The 21,970-nt window shown below is 36.7% G+C and overlaps 1 protein-coding gene across 1 annotated transcript in view; it reads left to right on the forward strand.

The window, feature by feature from the left end:
* Nucleotides 1–21,970, forward strand: part of IL1RAPL2 (interleukin 1 receptor accessory protein like 2) — a 706,648-nt gene that overhangs the window by 80,910 nt on the left and 603,768 nt on the right. The window contains exon 8 of the mRNA XM_045994802.1: nucleotides 17,175–17,328. Coding sequence (XP_045850758.1) covers nucleotides 17,175–17,328 — 154 coding nt within the window. The remainder of the gene's footprint in view (nucleotides 1–17,174; nucleotides 17,329–21,970) is intronic.

A 21,970-nucleotide genomic window follows, 5' to 3' on the forward strand; every position in this document is an offset into this window, starting at 1 on the left:
CAATAACTTTTGTTTTTACTAGTAATAATCAGACACATAAAATGAAAGAAATGAAATTATTCCATTTACAATAATAACAACTATGAAACACTTTGAAATAAAATTAACGAAGATGGAGGGGATAAAAATATAATTTTATTAAAGGACATAAAATGGTCTAAATTAATGGAGTGACAGGATGTATTTCTGTGTGGGATTATCTCATAGAGTAAAAGGTCTGTTCTTCCCATGTATAAATAATTCATTTTGTTAGAATATAATTTTTTTGAAATTAGACAATATGATAAACATTATAAAGTTTATGTGAATGAATGAATGTACCATAATTGACAAGAAAATATTGGGTTAAACATTCATGAAAAGGGGCTTATTTTACCTGATACTAAAATTACTACAAAACAGCAGCAATTAAAATAGCAAGTTTAGGAAAAGATAAGTCAGTTGAATAGAATAGAGCATCCAGAAACATATTAAAAATACGTATTTTTGAGAACTTAGCATATGACAATATTTCATTTGAATGGGTGTGGAGGGGATAGATAAATGGCTTATTATAAATACTGTGCATATAATTGACTTTCCACTTAGAAAAAATAATTAGATCTCTGACTCATACCATGTTTAAGAAAAGTTCCAGATGAATTATAAGGAGGTAATTTCATCTGCTAAAGTAATATTTTAAGAAAGACTATTTCTAAATGTTGTCACTCATTATAATGACTTAAGCTTCCAAAGTTAAGAGTTTTACACTGATTTATCTTGCTATACATACTGACAATGTTCACAAAGGGGGAAAAAGTCACTGGAGTCCTTGTAATACCACAGTCCAAATGACCAATACTTTCTTGCTAAAATGTAGTTTGGCAAAATACTTAGGGATTTTGAATCTCTTTGGTAATGTAGTGATATTACTATGTACCTTCTTTTGTAATCATAAAATTACATTTCATCCTTAAATTTTTAATCTCATAACTAGAATTTTCAAAGATATTTTTATCTAGAAGGGATGGGCTGTGAAACCCATAAAAGCTTCAGTTTAGTGTGCCTTAAAATCAATGAGTTACATAAGATTAAAGTCCCACTTATCCTTGTTTTTATTCCTATATGTCCCACTTATTCTTGTTTTTATTTCTGACTTTATTAGAAGTCAGAAAGGGATTCTTTACTTTTTTAAGTTACAAAGAATATGGGTTAATGTGAGAGAAATGGGTATTTGAGATACATAAGAAGCACTGGTCTTTGAATCTGGGGACCTGGATTCTGGTCACCATTCCACCGTTACTGCAGATAGGTAATTGTATGTCACTGGACCTCTTTTTCCTCACATATAAAATAGATGTAAAAATGTCTGTCATATGTCCCAGACATATTATAAAAATTTGATGACTAAAGTCCTTACTTGATATTTGCTGCTACTATAGGAAGGGAAATGTTACACGGGAAGCTAAGAAAAATACTTATCTAAGACATCTTAGACTCTAGTTGGGAATTTAAGATTTTTTTAAGTCATGTTATTCTGTATAATCTACAAACATAAAACTTATCATTTTTACCTGTATAATTTGATGTGTTTTGGCAAATGTATACACCAAAATTGAAATAAAGAATGTTTCCATCACTCCAAATTCCTCCATGTCCCTTCCTAGTCAATTACCTCCTCTTAGCCCCAGGCTTTGGTAAAAACTCATCTGGTTTCTGTTCCTATAATTTTGTGGAATGTTATACAAATGGATTAGTATCATATACAGCCTTCTGCGCTTGTCTTCTTTCACTTTGTGTAATGCATTTGAGATTTGTCTGTGTTGTGTTATCAATAGTTCATTCCTTTCACTGATGAGTAGTAGTCCAATATTCCACTGTAAAATTGTACCACTGTTTCGCCATTCACTATTTTTTTAATTTAAATTCAATTAGCAAACATATAGCATATCATTAGTTTTTGATATAATGTTCAATAATTCATTATTTGCATATAGCACCCAGTGCTCATCACATCACATGCCTTCCTTAATGCCCATCACTCAGTTACCCCATACCCTCACCCACCTCCCTATCTGAAACTCTCAGTTGTTTTTTAAAATATTTTATTTATCTATGTGTAAGAGAGAGAGAGAGAACATGAGTGGCAGAGAGGCAGAGGAAGAGGCAGACTTCCAGCTGAGCAGAGAGCTGAATATAGGCCTTGATACCAGGGTGCTCGAATAATGACCTGAGCTGAAGAGATATGCTTAACTGACTAAGCCAACCAGGAATCCCTGCCTTTTTTTTTTTCCAATTATATACCATTTGGCACTCTGAAAGATATTTTATTTATTTTTCTAATTTTATTTTATTTTTTTAGTGTTCCAAGATTCATTGTTTATGCACCACACCCAGTGTTCCATGAAATACGTGCCCTCCATAATACCCACCACCAGGTCCTCCAACCCCCCGTACCCCTCCCCTGCAAAACACTCAGTTTGTTTCTCAGAGTCCACAGTCTCTCATGGTTCATCTCCCCCTCCGATTTCTCCCAACTCACTTCTCTCCTTCACCCGATGTCCTCTGTGTTATTCCTTATGCTCCACAAGTAAGTGAAACCATATGATAATTGACTTTCTCTGCTTGACTTATTTCACTCAGCATAATCTCCTCCAGTTCCATCCATGTTGATACAAAAGTTGGGTATTCATCTTTTCTGATGGAGGCCTAATATTCCATTGTATATATGAACCATATTTTTATCCATTCATCTGTTGAAGGGGATCTTCCTGCCATTTATTTTTGATGATCATTTGGGATGCTGTTGGTCTTTGGCAATAAAATATTATAAGCTAAGTTTTGATTATACAATTTCTGATTTATCAAAATAATGTATTTTTGTCAATTTTTATACTCTTATTTTGACATATATGCTTTTCTCAAGCTTAACAGGAGTTTGCTATTGATCTTTCCTAAATTGCTGTAAGAATCCAGGCTTTGGAGGGACTTCCTGTATATCCTTAATCATGTTCAAGGGATAAAATGAGATCAAAACAAATTAAAGCCTCTTAAGTAATGTCTCTTTCTATACTCTGACTACATTTTATATATCCACTAGAATGATCATTCAGAAATGCACATCTGAATGTAGGATGCCACTATTTAAAACACACCATTGATTCCATAGAACCAATTTGTTAATAGTTCCTTTCCTTGAGTGTTTATAGAACCTAACACTGTGTCAACCATGATCATTTATTACCTAATTTAATTTATAGAACAGTCTTTTTTTAAATTTTTTTAAATGTATTTATTTGACAGAGAGAGATCACAAGTAGACAGAGAGGTAGGCAGAGATAGAGGGGGAAGCAGGCCCTCTGGTGAGCATAGAGCCCGATGTGGGGCTCAATCCCAGGACCCTGAGACCATGACCTAAGCCGAAGGCAGTGGCTTAACCCAATGAGCCACCCAGGCGCCCCAATTTATAGAACAGTCTTACAGGTTATATAGTGAATTGGGTTATATAGTGGCAGAGCTAGGAATTGGACTGCAACAATGTGTAGGCTTTTTATTTATTATTATTAATTTTATTTTTTTAATATATTTTTTATTTTTTTATTAACATATAATGTATTATTAGCCCCAGGGGTACAGGTCTGTGAATCGCCAGGTTTACACACTTCACAGCACTCACCATAGCACATACCCTCCCCAGTGTCCATAACCCCACCACCCTCTCCCTCCCCCCCTCCCCCACCACCACCCTCAGTTTGTTTTGTGACATTGAGAGTCTCTGATGGTTTGTCTCCCTCCCGATCCCATCTTGTTTCATTTATTCTTTTCCTACCCTCCAAACCCCCATGTTGATTCTCCACTTCCTCATATCAGGGAGATCATATGATAGTTGTCTTTCTCTGATTGACTTATTTCGCTAAGCATAATACCCTATAGTTCTATCCACATCATCACAAATGGCAAGATTTCATATCTTTTGATGGTTGCATAGTATTCCATTGTATATATATATACCACTTCTTCTTTATTCATTTATCTGTTGATGGACATCTAGGTTCTTTCCATAGTTTGGGTATTGTGGGCATTGCTGCTATAAACATTCAGGTGCACGTGCCCCTTCAGATCACTATGTTTGTATCTTTAGGGTCAATACCCAGTAGTGCAATTGCTGGGTCATAAGGTAGCTCTATTTTCAACTCTTTAAGGAATCTTCATGCTATTTTCCAGAGTGACTCCACCAGCTTGCATTCCCACCAACAGTGTAGGAGGGTCCCCCTTTCTCCACATCCTCGCCAGCCTCTGTCATTTCCTGGCTTGTTAATTTTAGCCATTCTGACTGGTGTGAGGTGGTATCTCATTGTGGTTTTGATTTGTATTTCCCTGATGCCAAATGATGTGGAGCACTTTTTCATGTGTCTGTTGGCCATCTGGATGTCTTCTTTGCAGAAATGTCTGTTCATGTCCTCTGCCCATTTCTTGATTGGAGTATTTGTTCTTTGGGTGTTGAGTTTGCTAAGTTCCTTATAGATTTTGGATACTAGCCCTTTATCTGGTATGTCATTTGCAAATATCTTCTCCCATTCTGTCAGTTGTCTTTTGGTTTTGTTAACTGTTTCCTTTGCTGTGCAAAAGCTTTTGATCTTAATGAAGTCCTAATAGCTCATGTTTGCCCTTGCTTCTCTTGCCTTTGGCAATGTTCCTAGGAAGATGTTGCTGCGGCTGAGGTCGAAGAGGTTGCTTCCTGTGTTCTCCTCAAGGATTTTGATGGATTCCTTTCTCACATTGAGGTCCTTCATCCATTTTGAGTCTATTTTCATGTGTGGTGTAAGGAAATGGTCCAATTATATTTTTATGCATGTGGCTATCCAATTTTCCCAACACCATTTGTTGAAGAGACTGTCTATATTCCATTGGACATTCTTTCCGGCTTTGTTGAAGATTAGTTGACCATAGAATTGAGGGTCTATTTCTGGACTCTCTATTCTGTTCCATTGATCTATGTGTCTGTTTTTTTGCCAGTACCATACTGTCTTGATGATGACAGCTATGTCATAGAGCTTGAAGTCTGGAATTGTGATGCCACCAACTTTGGCTTTCTTTTCCAATATTCCTCTGGCTATTCAACATCTTTTCTGGTTCCATACAAATTTTAGGATGGTTTGTTCCATTTCTTTAAAAAATGGATGGGATTTTGATCGGGATTGCATTAAATGTGTAGATTGCTTTAGGTAGCATAGACATTTTCACAATATTTTTCTTCCAATCCATGAGCATAGAACATTTTTCCATTTCTTTGTGTCTTCCTCAATTTCTTTCATGAGTACTTTATAGTTTTCTGAGTATAGATTCTTTGCCTCTTTGGATAGGTTTATTCCTAGGTATCTTATGGTTTTGGGTGCAATTTGAAATGGGATTGACACCTTAATGTCTCTTTCTTCTGTCTTGCTGTTGGTGTATAGAAATGCAACTGATTTCTGTGCATTGAGTTTATATCCTGACACTTTACTGAATGCCTGTCACGTTCTAGCAGATTTGGAGTGGAGTCTTTTGGGTTTTCCACGTATAGTATCATATTATCTTCAAAGAGTGATAGTTTGAGTACTTCTTTGCAGATTTGGATGCCTTTAATTTCTTTTTGTTGTCTGATTGCTGAGGCTAGGACTTCTAGTACTATGTTGAATAGCAGTGGTGATAATGAACATGCCTGCTGTGTTCCTGACCTTAGTGGAAAAGCTCTCGGTTTTTCTCCATTGAGAATGATATTTGTGGTGGGTTTTTCATAGATGGCTTTGTCGATACTGAGGTATGTACCCTCGATCCCTATACTTCACAGAGTTTTGATCAGGAAAGGATGCTGTACTTTGTCAAATGCTTTTCAGCACCTATTGAGAGTATCATATGGTTCTTGTTTTTTCTGTTATTAATGTATTGTATCACATTGATTTGTGGATGTTGAACCAACCTTGCAGCCCTTGAATAAATCCCACTTGGTTGTGGTGAATAATCCTTTTACTGTACTGTTGGATCCTATTGACTAATATTTTGGTGAGAATTTTCACATCTGTGTTCACCAGGGATATTGGTCTGTAATTCTCTTTTTTGATGGGATCCTTGTCTGGTTTTGGGATCAATGTATGCTGGACTCATAAAATGTGTTTGGAAGTTTTCCTTCCATTTCTTTTTCTTGGACGACTTTCAGGAGAATAGGAATGAATTCTTCTTTAAATGTTTGTTAGATTCCCCTGGGAAGCCATCTGTACCTGGGCCCTTGTTTGTTGGGAGATTTTTGATGACTGCTTCAATCTCCTTACTGGTTATGGGCCTGTTGAGGTTTTCTATTTCTTCCTGGTTCAGTTTTGGTAGTTTATATGTATTTCGGAATGCATCCATTTCTTCCAAATTGTCAAATTTGCTGGCATATAATTTTTCATAATATGTTCTTGTAATTGTATTTCATAGGTGTTGGTTGTCATCTCTCCTCTTTCATTCATGATTTTATTTATTTGGGTCCCTTCTCTTTTCTTTTCTCTCTCTCTCTTTTAAGATTTTATTTATTTATTTGACAGAGATCACAAGTAGACAGAGAGGCAGGCAGAGAGAGAGAGGTAGAAGCAGGCTCCCTGCGGAGCAGAGAGCCCAATGCGGGCTCAATCTCAAGATTCTGGGATCATGACCTGAGCCCAAGTCAGAGGTTTTAACCCACTGAGCCACCCAGGTGCCCCCCTTCTCTTTTCTTTTTGATAAGTCTGGCCAGGGGTTTATCCTTATTAATTCCTTCAAAGAACCAGCTCCTATTTTCATTGATTTGTTCTATGTTTTTTTTTTTGGTTTCTGTTTCATTGATTTCTGCTCTGATCTTTATGATTTCTCTTCTTCTGCTGGGTTTAGGGTTTCTTTGTTGTTCTTTCTCCAGCTCCATTATGTGTAGGAATAGGTTGTGTATTTGAGATCTTTCTTGTTTCTTGAGAAAGGCTTGTACTGCTATATATTTTCGTCTCATGACTGCCTTTGCTGTGTCCCACAGATTTGCAACAGTTGTGTTTTCATTCTCATTTGCTTCCATTAATTTTTTCAATTCTTCTTTAATTTCCTGGTTGACCCATTCATCTTTAGAAGCATGCTCTTTAGTTTCCATGTATTTGGATTCTTTCCAAATTTCCTCTTGTCATTGAGTTCTAGCTTCAGAGCATTGCGGTCTGAACATACGCAGGGAATGATCCTAATCTTTTGATATCAGTTGAGACCTGATTTATGACCCAGTATGTGATCGATTCTGGAGAATGTTCCATGTGCACTAGAGAAAAATGTGTATTCTGTTGCTTTGCGATGGAATGTTCTATATATATCTGTGATGTCCATCTGGTCCAGTGTGTCATTTAAGGTCCTTATTTCCTTGTTGATCTTTTGCTTGGATGATCTGTCCATTTCAGTGAGGGGAGTGTTAAAGTCCCCTATTATTATTGTATTATTGTTGATATGTTTCTTTGATTTTGTTATTAATTGCTTTATATACTTGGCTGCTCCCATGTTAGGGGCATAGATATTTAAAATTGTTAGATCTTCTTGTTGGACAGACGCTTTGAGTATGATATAGTGTCCTTCCTCATCTCTTATTATAGTCTTTGGCTTAAAATCTAATTGATCTGATATACGGATTGCCACCCCAGCTTTCTTTTGATGTCCATTAGCATGGTACATTATTTTCCACCCCCTCACTCTTAATCTGGAGGTGTCTTTGGGTCTAAAATGAGTTTCTTGTAGACAGCATATTGATGGGTTTTGGTTTTTTGTCCATTCTGATACCCTATGTCTTTTGATTGGGGCAGTGAGCCCATTTACATTCAGGGTAAATATCTATCTATTGAGAGATATGAATTTAGTGCCATTATTTTGCCTCAAAGTTAATTATTACTGTATATTGTCTCTTTTCCTTTCTGATCTACTACTTTTAGGCTCTCTCTTTGCTTAGAGGACCCCTTTCAATATTTCCTGTAGAGCTGGTTTGGTGTGTTCAAATTCTTTTAGTTTTTGTTTGTCCTGGAAGCTTTTTATCTCTCCATCTATTTTCAATGATAGCCTAGCTGGATAGGGTATTCTTGGCTGCATGTTTTTCTCATTTAGTGCTCTGAATATATCATGCCAGTTCTATCTGGCCTGCCAGGTCTCTGTGGATAAGTCTGTTGCCAATCTAATATTTTTACCACTGTATGTTACAGACTTCTTGTCCCAGGCTGCTTTCAGGATTTTCTCTTTGTCGCTAAGACTTGTAAATGTTACTATTAGGTGACGGGGTGTGGACCTATTCTTACTGATTTGAGTGGAGTTCTCTGTGCCTTCTGGATTTTGATGCTGTTCCCTTTGCTATATTAGGGAAATTCTCACAATAATTCTCTCCGATATACCTTCTGCCCCCCCTTCCCAATTTTTCTAATGTTTTTCGTCTTATGGTATCACTTGTCTCTCGAATTTTCCCCTCATTGTCCAGTAGTTGTTTTTCTCTCTTTTGCTCTGCTTCTTTATTCTCCATCATTTGGTCTTCTATATCACTAATTCTCTCTTCTGCCTCATTTATCCTAGCAGTAAGAGCCTCCATTTTTTATTGGATCTCATTAATAGCTTTTTTTATTTCAATTTCGTCAGATTTTAGTTCTTTTATTTCTTCAGAAAGGGCCGTTATTTCTCCAGACAGCGTTTCTCTAATATCTTCCATGACTTTTTCGAGCCCGGCTAGCACCTTTAGAACCATCATTCTGAACTCTAGATCTGACATATTACCAATGTCCATATTGATTCTGTCCCTGCCCTTCGGTACTGCCTCTTGTTCTTTTTTTTTTGTGGTGAGATTTTCCGCCTTGTCTTTTTATCCAGATAAGAATATATGAAGGAGTGAATAAAATACTAAAAGGGTGGCAAAGACCCCAGTAAAATGTGCTTTAGCCAAAGCAAAGGAGACCCCAAATTGTGAGGGGAGAACAGGGGTAAAAAGAAGTTCATAAAAATAAAAAAAATTAAAAAGAGAAAAAAATAAAGAAAAATATATGAAAGACTGGTGAATAGAACAGGTTCGCCTACTTAATTTTGGGAGTATTTTGGTCTCTTATAAGGAACTACCTCCCCAAATTTTAAAGAATGTAAAACATATATAAGGGTAAACATGATGAAGGGATAGAATATGAGTATAAAGATGAAAAAAACTTTTTAATTTCTAAAAAAGGAGTTGATAAGGTAAGTTGGTTGGGAGAATAAAGAAAAAAGTGAAGAGAATTTTCTCAGGTTGGAGACTAGAACAAAGCCCTGTGCTAGATTTACGGTATATTTTGATCTGTTAGAAGAAGTTGTATTCCAAATTTTTTTAGATGAAAAAAACCCTATGTGTATACAAAAAATAAAGTTAGATACAATGAAGCATAAAATGTGACTATAATAATGAAGGTTCAAAAAATATTTTTTGAAAGGTATTGTTAAGATAAAGTAGTTAAAAAACGTTAAAGAGGACAGGGTCAAAATTAAATAAAAATTAGCAGAAGAAAAAAATAAAAAAAATTATTAAATTTGCAAGTCTAAAGACAATGGGGAGAAAGCCATGAATTCCATGCTTTGCTTTCTCCTACTCTGGAGTTCCACTATTCTCCTCAGTAAGTGAAGTTGTTCAGGCTGGATTTCTTGCTGATCTTCTTGGGGAGTGGCCTCTTGTAATGATTCTCAAGTGTCTGCCCCAGGCAGAATTGTACTGCCCTTACCAGGGGCCAGGGTAAATAATCTGCTCAGGTTTGCTTTCGGGAGCTTTTGTTCTCTGAACACTTTCCAAAGAAGAGTTCCGGAGGACGGGAATGAAAATGGCGGCCTCCCAATCCCGGGCCTGGAGGAGCCGAGAGCTCGGGGCCCCCACTCCTCAATGGACCCTTGGAGAAAAGCGCTCAATCACTCCTGTCTCCCTGGCCACCGGCTGCACTCAGACCTCACCCAGCCTGTCACCAAGTGTCTCTGTCTCTGGCACACAGCTCCGCCTGGAGTCTCCTAATCCTGCAGATCCCTGAGCTCTTCCAAGGGAGTCTCACCAGATCCTGTGGGGTCTCTGCTCTTAGAGCAGTCACCTGTGCTATGGATCATGATAAGGTAACCCTGAGTTGAGAGCTCGCTCTTTGGCTCTGTCTCTGTAGCCCGCTTCCCTGCTCTAATACCTGTGAGCTCTGCGACACTCAGACACCCCCGATCCTTCTGTGACCCCGCGGGACCTGAGACCATGCTGTCCCCGGGTGGGCTTCACCCCTGTTTAGCCTCTGGAAAGATGTCCCTCAGTGGAGCAGACTTTTAAAAGTTCTGATTTTGGGCTCTGTTTCTCCGCTGCTTGCCGGGAGCCGGCCCCTCCCTCCGCGGTCTATCTTCCAGTTGCTTTGGATTCACTTCTATGCAGGTCGATTTTCTGTTTCTAGAATTGCTGCTCTTCTTCTCTTCAATATCCTATTGGATTTGTAGGTGTTTGGAATGGTTTGAGAAGCTATCTAGCTGATCTTCTGCTACCTGATGTCATCTCAGCCTGCTACTTCTCTGCCATCTTGGCTCCTCCCCTCTGTAGGCTTTTTAGTAATTTTGTTTCAGCCTACTCATTGCTACTCTCAACAATAAAATTATTCAGATTTTTTTTCTTTACTTCATGTTATTTCTCATCTGAGTGCTTCACATGTTATTCTCTCTATCCAGTATGTCTTACCTAACTTTTATATATTGTTTAAAACTCAACTCAGATATTAATAGTAGCCTACATATACACCAGACCTCTTTGTCCATGCCCAGTCTGCTGTAATCTTGGATGATCCAGGGTTAGAATTACTTCAGATGTTTCTTCCACATCTTTCTCCTCTTCTCTTTTGTGTATTCTTATTACACTTATGTTATACTTCTTTTATTTCTTCCATAGTTCTTAGATATTCTTTTTAAAAATTCTTTTTATTTTTGCTTGTCAGTTTGGGAAGTTTTTATGGACGTATCTTCAAACTCACTGATTTTTTTTCTTGGCCACGCCCAGTTTACTAAAGTGCCTATGAAAGGCATTCTTTATTTCTGTTATAGTGTTTTTTTTTCTTTTTTTTTTCATTTTATTTATTTTTTCAGTGTAACAGTATTCATTCTTTTTGCACAACACCCAGTGCTCCATGCAAAACGTGCCCTCCCCATTACCCACCACCTGTTCCACCAACCTCCCACCCCTGACCCTTCAAAACCCTCAGGTTGCCCCAACCTCCCACCCCTGACCCTTCAAAACCCTCAGGTTGTTTTTTAGAGTCCATAGTCTCTTATGGTTCGCCTCCCCTCCCCAATGTCCATAGCCCGCTCCCCCTCTCCCAATCCCACCTCCCCCCAGCAACCCCCAGTTTGTTTTGTGAGATTAAGAGTTATAGTGTTTTTATTTGTAGTATTTCCTTTTATTTTTTTAAAGAGTTTCCAACTCTCTTCTGTTCTTACGTATTTTCCACCCTTGTCATTAGGTCCATTAACATATTAATAATATTTATTTTAAATTCCCTGACTGATAATTCCAAATTTTCTACCATACCTGAGTCTGGTCCTAATGCTTGTTCTCTCTCTTCAAATGGTGGTTTTTACTTTGTTCTGTTTGTCTCTTAGTATACCATGTAAATTATTGTCAAAAGCCAGGCATAATGTACTAAGTAAAAGGAACTGAGGTAATAGGTCTTTAATTTGAGATTTTTACATTTATCTGGCTAAGAGTTAGGCTGTGTTTACTGCTTGCTATAGGCATAGATATTAGAGGCTAAAATTCCTTCTGGTGTCCTTGATTTCCACTCTCCTGTTATCTTTGGTCTTCCCTAGAGACTTCTTAAATAAGGCCTGAATTGTGCAGTTATTTTTGCAATAATATCCTATTGTTATACAGGATCCCTATTGATGTCTTGTTAAAGTATAGGGTAAGGGAAAGCAATTTGTAATCTTATGATTAGATTTCAGTCTTTTAGTGAGCCTTGTCCCTGGGCTATGACCATCACAAGTGCTTCTCAGCTTCTCTCCCACCTCTGTTAGATGAGACAGGAAGGATAGAGGGAGCTGGTGCTGGCTATTTTTCTTCCCTCACTTCAAAGACTAGAGGGGCTGCCGTCAGATATTTCCCTTTTCCCATATACTTTGAGGACAGGCTGTTAAGGAGAATAGGACTCTTCGGATATATTTCATAATGTTTACTTTTTCCTTCCTTTGCTGGGAGCATAAGGGGATTTTTCTCTAGTTTCCATGCTGAAAACCTGGTGGGGCTCCTGGAGGTAAACATTCTAAAAGTGTGCTCTTCAAAAGATTTGGCCCCCTAGGGGTTTATATATATATATATATTAGCTAGTTCATGGTCTTCAGAAATTAGTAAGTTATCCTTAAGTGCTCCTGCTAGTTGCTGGCTCTTGTGTTTGCTTCAGATTGCAGTAAGTTGTGATTCTCTGTATCACCTGTCTGTGGTTTTTGGGGTGGTGGTTTTCACTGTCACCATAAATATCTGATGAATATAAGAAGAGTTGTTGATTTTCAGTTTGGTCACATTTTTTCTTGTTGTACGGATGGTAGTGACAACTTCCAAACTTTTGCATGTTGAATCAGAAACTGGAAGTCAACACCTGCATTAGAATTATAACTTGGGGGGGTTGCTGGGGTGGCTCAGTTGGTTAAGCATCTGACTCTTGGTTTTGGCTTAGGTCATGATCTTGGGGTCATGGGATCAAACCTTGTGCTAGGCTCTGCTATGCACAGAGTCTGCTTGAGATTTTCTTCCTTTCCCTTCCTGTCCCTCTGTCCTTCCTCCTGCTCTCAATGCATTATCTCTCTCTCTCTCTAAAATAAATAAATAAATTAAATCTTTTAAAAATGAGTTATAACGTTGGATTGTGTTTTGGATTGTCTCAGACCTCTTTAGAAATGTGAATCACATTAATTCCTGAGAGACATTAACATGTCATAATAGATGTGTATGTAATCTGAAAGCAGAGTAATGAGAGTGATAATAATAATAGCATAGTAATTAATATTTATTTTTTTAGCATGTGATGCTCTGTATTACCGAACACCTATATATATTACCTCTTTAAATCCTTATAATTGGCCATATTGGTAAATACTATCACCACTTTTTTCAATAGTTGAAAAACTAAGGTTTAGATCAATGAACTGGCACGTTTAAGAACATACAACTTAGGATTCCAACCCAAGTATTTGAGTCTAGAACGTACACTTTAACCACTGTGGGGTACCAACTTTGACATTAAGACTATGAAGAGAGAAAGAGAAATAGAGCTAGGGAGGGGAAAGACTTTGTCAAATTTGTTTTCCTGTGAATTTGGAGTATTAGGTAGGGATGAAAAGGGCAAAGTTGATACCTAATTTACAATTGTGCTCCTATGTCTTCCATCTTTAAATTGAAGAAAGTTCAAGTTCACTACGGATTGTTAGGTAGATGCCTAGATACTCTATGAAATAGTCTAGTCTCCAGGGGAAAGGAGAGAAATTGGGTCAGATTGCATGAGTATTAGGTATTTGAACAAAAACTTGAGGACCAGAGATTACATGATTGGTTTATCGTTGTCTAACTATTTTGTGTCTGAACTTCAGAATCAGAATAAATATTTAAATAAATCTTCCTGGTGTATTTGCCATGAGAAATGTGTCCTGTGCTCTGACAGCACTGAAATAACCAGACCAACAAATCAAACTGATTAAAAAATACCTGTTTGTATGATGATGATATCTCAGAAATGTACTGTGAATATGGTGGTGACTGTTTCAGGGTGGAAATTCCAACATCCAAATGTGGCTAGCAACATGTTACTTTAAGAAACTTGGTCAACAGATGTTCTTTTTGAACCTTCTATGCTCCCAACTTAGTAAATACTGGCAAGTGACAAGTGCCACTCAGGAAGGCTGGCAGAGAGGGAAGGAAGCTGGGCTTTAAGGATTGACATTATTTTGATTGAACAAGGAGGTTGTACAATAAATGGCTCTGTGAGGGATCAGTCAGGACATGAACTGGAAGTGTTTATTGAACTTAGGTACCTCTGCAAGACTGGCCTTCAGCAAAACCTTCAAGCTGATGAAGTTTATTTTAATGGTCCCAAAGTACAAATATAAGGGACCTGCTCATATTTGAGGCTTTGAAGGTTTTTCCTCAACTCAGATAAATGACCATCTTTAGATTTGATTTACATGTTTCAAATTTCTTTGCTTACAGACTGTCAAAATTAAATTAAATGGATATGGAGCAGTGAGGTATGGCAATGATGCTTGTTCACTAGGAGAGAGGTCATAGGGAGATTGGGGACAGGAGAGAAGCAATGACAGTAGTAAACCTAGCAGCCAGCAGTTTAAGGGAGAGATGCTGTAAACGGTGGAGTAAAAAGGCTGGAAGACTTTGGAGATTTGATATAGGTACCCAGATATGTGAAGGATAGCCAATGAAATAATTTTGTAAAGGATGGGTTGCTTGATGTATGATGGTCATCTATAAGCCTCTTCTGAATAAAATAGAGTTCCTCTACCCACCTGCTAGGATTAGTGTTGGAATGGCCTCTTAAGAGCTATACATTTTCAGTGGATTAAAGTATTATGTTCCTGGGGATGGTTAACCAATTAGTGAAGATTTGTTTTCATCTGATTAGTCCATTAGCACCAGTTTTCACTAGGGGTTTGGAGGAGACATAATCCAAGATTGTGAAAGTTTAGGGATAGAAAGCATTCTCTGTGCTGAAGACCACCATGTATTGTGCTGCCTAACAAAAGTGTAATGAATAAACTCTGTAAGCCTCTGTGCTCTGGCTGCTCACATGGTAGTATATGTTATTTTTATATGTAGAGTAAGAAACTGATACTTAAAGAACCTAAGCAAATTTGACCAAGATAACAGAACTTGGGTGAACCCCAGATTTTGACTTAGAGCTGTCTTTCTCTGACTACAGTTTATCTTTTCATCTATACTACATTGTCTCTAGAAGGGTGGAGATGACCTGACAATAACATTTTCCTATGCCACAGTTTAAAAAAATCCACAAAACTCTATTAAGTACAAATAATCTTTTATAAGGCTAGATGGCAACTTGGAAGGCAGTTGGGACTATCTTGATCTAGCCCAAGATTCCAGGCTGTTCTTCAGCAGGGGTTATTTTCTAACTCTTATACACTCTTTAGATTTTAATTCCTAGGGAAAAAAAGAAATCAAAGCAGTGTGCAGGAAAAATGAAAATGATTAGAGCTAATTGCAGATGGACTTTCCCAAAAATTACATTAGAAAACAAAGTCATTTCTCTTTGAATACAATGAGTGTGTGGGCTCATTTTCCCACCCTCACCACTGCTAATGTGAAAGTGAAGCAGCTCAGTTTTCATTTTCCTTTCCTCTCAAAATGCCCAGAGGGACCATATTTTTGTTTAATAACCTTCAGAATGATTCTTTAGAAATCTGAGGCTATTGGAGTTCGAAGCAATGCGAAAATAATTGTGGATTATTATTGTATGACGATAGTGGCAGCTGGACTATTTTTTTTTGTTGTTGTTGTTCAGACTTTGTTCTTCGTTTTCCCAGAAACCTTATATCCCAAGGTTTAACTCAGAAACAAATCTCATATAGGTGATAAACCTTGCCAGACATGGTATGTAATATAATTTCAGACAGACCCTTAAGTGTTCTTTGGAAAGACCCTACAGAGTGAAGCAGACTTATATTTAGATGCCCTAGATAGTATTACTTTTATTTACTCTCTGACAATGTGTGTGGGTAGTTGTACTGGACATAAAGCAAGTATATCTCTTAAATATTATACCTGTGAACTTAAGTGCCAGTTCTTGTGTTTTGTTGTCAGAACTACTGCTATCATAAAAGAAAAAAATCTGTTACAGTAAGAAACTATTAAATGGATACTCATTCGATTAAATCATTTTACACACTCACACACACATGTGCATACGTAGAGCGGAGGTTGAGAGTCAACACTGATGCTACTTTATGTGAATGTTTAGGATGTATTTGTGGAGGGCAGGAATGGGGGTGAGGAAGAGAAGGGGTGGAAGAGATGTTATATATACCATAATGGGAAAAGCGAAAATTTCTCTTAATTATTTACATCATTGGCCTCACAATCATTTTTTCATTGTCTTAACTGACATTCAAAATTTAGATGATAAAATATTTTTGCCTTGATTACTCAGCACTCTCTCACAGTTGTCCCCTACACCTCCTCTTGATGTTTGTATAGCTTTTGGCCAGTTTGGTTGAACATTTGAGATGAGTGGTAGACATATCTAAAAAGTAGTCTGAGAAAATTCCCAAAAGGCAAAGCCACTTGGCTGAATATTCTTGCATACTTGGTTATTTCTATGTCTTTGTCACTCTCTGGAAAATTGTTAAACATTCCTTTCTAGAGAAGTCCAATCTTAGTAGCAAGACTCCCTCATGTTCTCATCAGGCATGTAGAAAAATTGTCTTCCAAACCCAGATCTTATTCTCTGGTCATGTGTCACTGAACTCAGAAAATGAGCGGATAATTTCTCCTATTTATTACTAGAACAAAATGTATCCTTATTTTACCTAGCTATGTCTCTGAAGAACTGCTTAAGCCTAATCTTCTTGACCCTTGCTCTCACCCCCACCCACCTAGATGGATCTCTTGATTATGGGAAGGGAGACTCTGGAATATTAGCATCAGTCTTTAACTATAAGAAGTAGTTAATAAAATTATTGTAGACTATATTGCCAATGTAAAAGCTTATTATGAATTTTTAATAATGCCTCAGACTCCCTTGTAGTATGCTTTGTTACTAAATTAACACTATTCTTTTAGGACTTTTAGGAAAATCCCTGTCAAATAGAAAAAAATACAGGACTTTATAATGACATTTAGCAACTTTTAAGGTTTTGCTATATCCTTTTTGCTTCTTGGGGAGTTTGTATGCTTTTCCATTTTTGCAGAATATCTCTAAAGACTTTCTGCACTTGGGATCAGTCTTTTAAGGTGGCTATTGGGCTGATAGTTGTGATATTTAAATTGGACACATTAAGATGCTGTTGTGATTTTTTATGGTCATTGACTTAACTCTAGTTATATATTTTGAAAAGTAAAGAGAAGAGCACAAGAAAGTGAAAGTACTAACTTGTCAGTACTAAGACTTGATGAGAATTTAAATTTTTTTGTTTATTCACAAATATTTTCTCTGCAGGAATGTAAGCCCAAAATGTGGAGAAGTATAATAGTACAGAAGGGAAATGCTCTTCTAATTCAAGAAGTTCAAGAAGAAGATGGAGGAAATTACACTTGTGAACTTAAGTATGAAGGAAAACTTGTAAGACGAACAACTGAATTGAAAGTTACAGGTAAGAATTGGTTCTACCAAATTATGGCAAATGAAATTTGAAAACAAATGGAAGGTTTTGGAAGGGAGGAACATGGGGGGATGAGTGAGCCTGGTCATGGAGGTTGAGGAGGGCTTAGATTTCATGGAGCACTGGGTGTTATATGCAAACAATGAATCTTGGAACACTACATCAAAAACTGATGATATACTGTATGGTGACTAATATAACATAAAAATAAATAATGATTTGTTATGGGAAGAAAGAGTTTCCAAAACAAACAGTGAACTTGCAGTGAATTTAGGATTGGCTGCAAATCAGATGGTTTGAAACCTCACTGTTAATAAGTTGTACTGATAAACTATGTGTGGAATATAGACAATTGATTTAGGGAACATGAGGCCAATTGCTGCATATCTCTTCTCTGCCTTTATGATGTGTTTTTAACTCTTCAAGATATCATTGTTACTAAGAATCTCAGAAAAGATACTGGAACCACTTTAGAATGTTGATATGTAGAATCTCCTTATAGGTAATGCCTGCCTCAGAATGAGATTCTACTGGGCTTTTGGAATGATACCCTCTTGGACTGCATCCAGAATATCATTTATACAAAACTGCTCATAAATGACTGATGTTATTGTATGCTTCTAGTGATTCTTAAATGGAAAAAAAATCCCAACAAATAGTATGTATATGTGTATTTTTTTAAAAGATTTTATTTATTTATTTATTTGACAGAGATCACAAGTAGGCAGAGAGACAGGCAGAGAGATAGAGAGGAGGAAGCAGGCTTCCCGCTGAGCAGAGAGCCTGATGCGGGGCTCTGTCCCAGGATCCTGGGATCATGACCTGAGCTGAAGGCAGAGGCTTTAACCTACTGAGCCACCCAGGCGCCCCTATATGTGTATTTTAAATCTGAAGTACAAGTAAAATATAAACTAGTAATTCTACTCATATCAAATGAAGGAGAGAAACTCAGGATATTCTGGTCTGGTGGAGAATGTTAGAAAGTAGTTTTCAGTGACATGACCGAACCTAATACCATAAATGTTATCCCTGATGATGGGTATGATGGACCCAAGAAATTTCATGACAAAAGTCTACCTGCTATTGTTCCTGAGAAAACCTTGCCTAAGTTTTTTCTTCTTATCTATGTTTTAGATGTGTGTGTGTGTGTAAGTGTTCATACACACATTTTTATTGTAGATAAAATCTGAGCCATAGTAAAATTTGACATTATCCAGACAATCATAATTATGATTACATTGATTAACTTAAGACTGATGCTCTTGGGCATTACCAGTTTAACTATGTAATATTGACATCAACTAATTGGTTAATTATAACATATTCACACAAATATCAGAAATACAGATTTCCTTCTATGTTATTTTTGCATATGTTCATCTGACCTTTTCGGGGTAGTATTAAAATCAGTCTACTAATAATGACATTTACTGAGTAAGTTCATTGGTGTAACTCATTTAATTAAGTTTTTGATCACTAAGAGTCAGCAGTTTGTTTTGTCTTTTTCAAAATTGTGAATGTTAACACAAGGAATAAAAAATATTTTATGAGGGGGCACCTGGATGGCACATTTGGTTAAGAATCCAACTCTTGGTCATGATCTCAGGGTTGTAAGATTGAGATCCAAGTCAGGCTCTGTGTTGATGTATGTACATATACTTTAGTTCATTTTTTATCCTAATACATGACAGTTCTACTTAGTCTGAATTTGTAGAGTAACTTCTGTGGAGGTTTGAATTATTCTTTTAATTAGTATTGCACGTCTTTTCCTGTATGAGCTTTCACAATAACTACCCTGTTGGGCCAAATCATATAGGAAAGATCTGCTTTTGGTTGATTTCTGATTTTCTCAATGTGAACTAGACTTCCTGTCTCATTCAAGGAGAAGAGTCAATCAGGAAGTTATATATCATTAATAAGTGACCTGATCATGCACAAATCCTTCCAGTATCATCAGTTTGACCACAGTCACACAATCCTTATCAGCTGTTTGCAGAACACCTCCATTAGGAATTATTTACTAAACTTTGTAACATTATAGTGTTGGCTTGGGTTTAAATTGGACCAGAATAAAGTTAACATCAAACCTCTTTTATGCTCCCATCTGATGGGTTGTGGTGACAGTACATTTACTTTTTTTTTTAGTTTCTTTTTTAGATTCTGGAAAAACAGAGCTAAAGCTACTACTTTTGGGCATTTTATAAGGTGTTAATTCACTTTCCCTAAACTGTTCGCGTGGTTGAACTATACATTTAAAATTTCACCTCAACTCTACTTCCCATAGATTTTCAAACTTTAATGCACATCAGAATCATGTGGAAGAACACGGGTAGGATGAAGATGAGGTTCTTTAAATACAGGTTCCATCTCTTTCTTCAAGATTCGAACTCAATACATCAGTAACAATGGGAACATGCCTTTTTTTCCAGGTAATTCTGTTGTATGCCTTCTAAGGATTATGTTTGGAGAAATAGTAGCTGAGAGAATAATGCTAAAGAAGTTAATCACAGGTTTGATTTTCTTGTGGGCATGTTAGTTCACAGACACACACACCAAACTCATTTTCAGAGGCCCCAAATTGTTTTACCTAACTTCCTAAGAGCTGTCATGAAACTATAAATCCTTGGTCACCAAAGGAAATCTGTTAAGGGAATGTGGGGTTAAGCAGCCTCAGCCACTGAAACAGTAATTTTTCATTTACCATTTGAGTAAAAATATACTGAATATGTATCACATGCTGGAGAAAAAATAATTCAGAATTATCCTTGGGTCAGTGGTCATTATTCTGATAAGAAGATACCAAGTTTTTGTATGTATTAACATACTTCAAATGTTATGTTGGATGTAGAAACAAAATGGTATCTTGTTATACCAGTTCAAGAGGTTGTTTTGTGAAGATTTATTTTTAACTTGTACTTTTTTAGAGGTTTTATTTATTCATTTGAGAGATAAAGGGAGGGAAAACATGAGCAGTGGGAGGGGCAGAGGGAGAAGCAGGCTCCCCTCCAAGCAAGGAGCCTGATGTATGGCTCCATCCCAGGATCCGGGGATCGTGACCTGAGCATAAGGCAGATTTTTAACTGACTTGAGCTACCCAGTTACCCCTAATTTGTACTTTTATATAAGTTATATTGTGATTTGTGTCAGTATTACAAAGCGATTAAACAGTTTATCCTCTCATAATTCAAAATATAAGGCTGGGATTATTTAAAACATAACTCCCTCATACTTGTTTTCTGTTTAGCAATATGCAGGTATGGAATAAGAATTTAAATATAAAATAATAGGATTGACTAATTACAAAATTATGTAGAGCGTGATTCTTTAAAATTATATATTTGTAAGTATGCAAAATATAAAAGTTTATCAAAATTTTGAGTTTTTTTTCTGTTTTTTAAAATTTATGAGTCTGAGAAGTACTTCTTCAGTAAAGCAAGTGTTTTTTTTTTTAAGTGTATAGGTGCTACTTGTTTTAAATAGATCAGTTACAAAAAGATCCAGATATTCAAGACTGATGAACTAGAAGGTAATCATTGGTTTTATGAAATGATTTTTTTCCATATAAAAGAATTCATCATAAGATTTCTTTAAATAGCCAGCTTTCCTGCCGCATTAAAATAGGATTTGATTTAAATGCAACTTTTCTGGAACACTTTTAGTATATAAATTATTTCAGACTTTTGTGATGTCGTGGACATTTCCTTTTATTTCTTCCGAGGGTACAGATGACTAGGGAAGGGTATAACAACAAATAGACATGTACATTAGTGTGTTAGTCGTTTGTCAAAGACACCAACAGCTAACAATTTTATTTCCCACAGCATATTTTAGGTGGCTGTTTGTAATTTTAGAGATATTTTCCCTTTATTCTTACATTGAATTTTGTGCAGATGATTAGTTGAAGTGGTAAGAAGAGAAGGGAGTGTTGATTATATGATAGTGAGAATGTAGAACAGGTGATAATGGAAGAAGATGAAGAGTGGGGGAGGATAGGAAAGATAAGGTAAAAGGGTCTTCTGGGATTAGAGGAGAATGTCTACCTTGAGAAAGTCAAAGGCAGATAAAAATTATAGGGGCTTCCCCAAATGAACAACAACAGGAAAACAGTGCTAATTAACTGTATTTGGAAGATAATTCACCATTCACCTGACAAATCATTCACAAATGCATGATTTTTTATTCAGCTTTTTAGAAATGCACTTGACTACTTAGGAAAAAAACAAAACAAAACACCAACCTGTTCTTTGGTGACTATGCAAATAATACCAGTCCTCCTGATTATTATAAACAGCTCTCGAGTCCAGATTTGGGATTCTTCACATGTTAGGACAATCTTTTAATCCATTTGTGTCTAAATGCTGTGGCTAGAAAGAGAGGTTTATTCTATGGATATATTTAAAGGATTTGCTGCTAGGTTACTATTAAGCAATGGTAGCACACAATCTGGATACACAAAGCTTGGTAAAATTACAAGTAGAAATTGGGATCAGTTTTTGGTGAAGATGTTCAAATGCATGGCTTCAGTAAGTGCTTTTAATTTCACTTCGCCAAGTTATAACTAACTGTAGTGCATTGTTGTGGGTGTCCTTGAGACTGCATAGTTTATTAGAATAACCTTCCTCTGGTATAGAGA

The sequence above is a fragment of the Meles meles genome, chromosome X (genome assembly GCF_922984935.1).
Source record: "Meles meles chromosome X, mMelMel3.1 paternal haplotype, whole genome shotgun sequence".
Lineage (NCBI taxonomy): Eukaryota > Metazoa > Chordata > Mammalia > Carnivora > Mustelidae > Meles > Meles meles.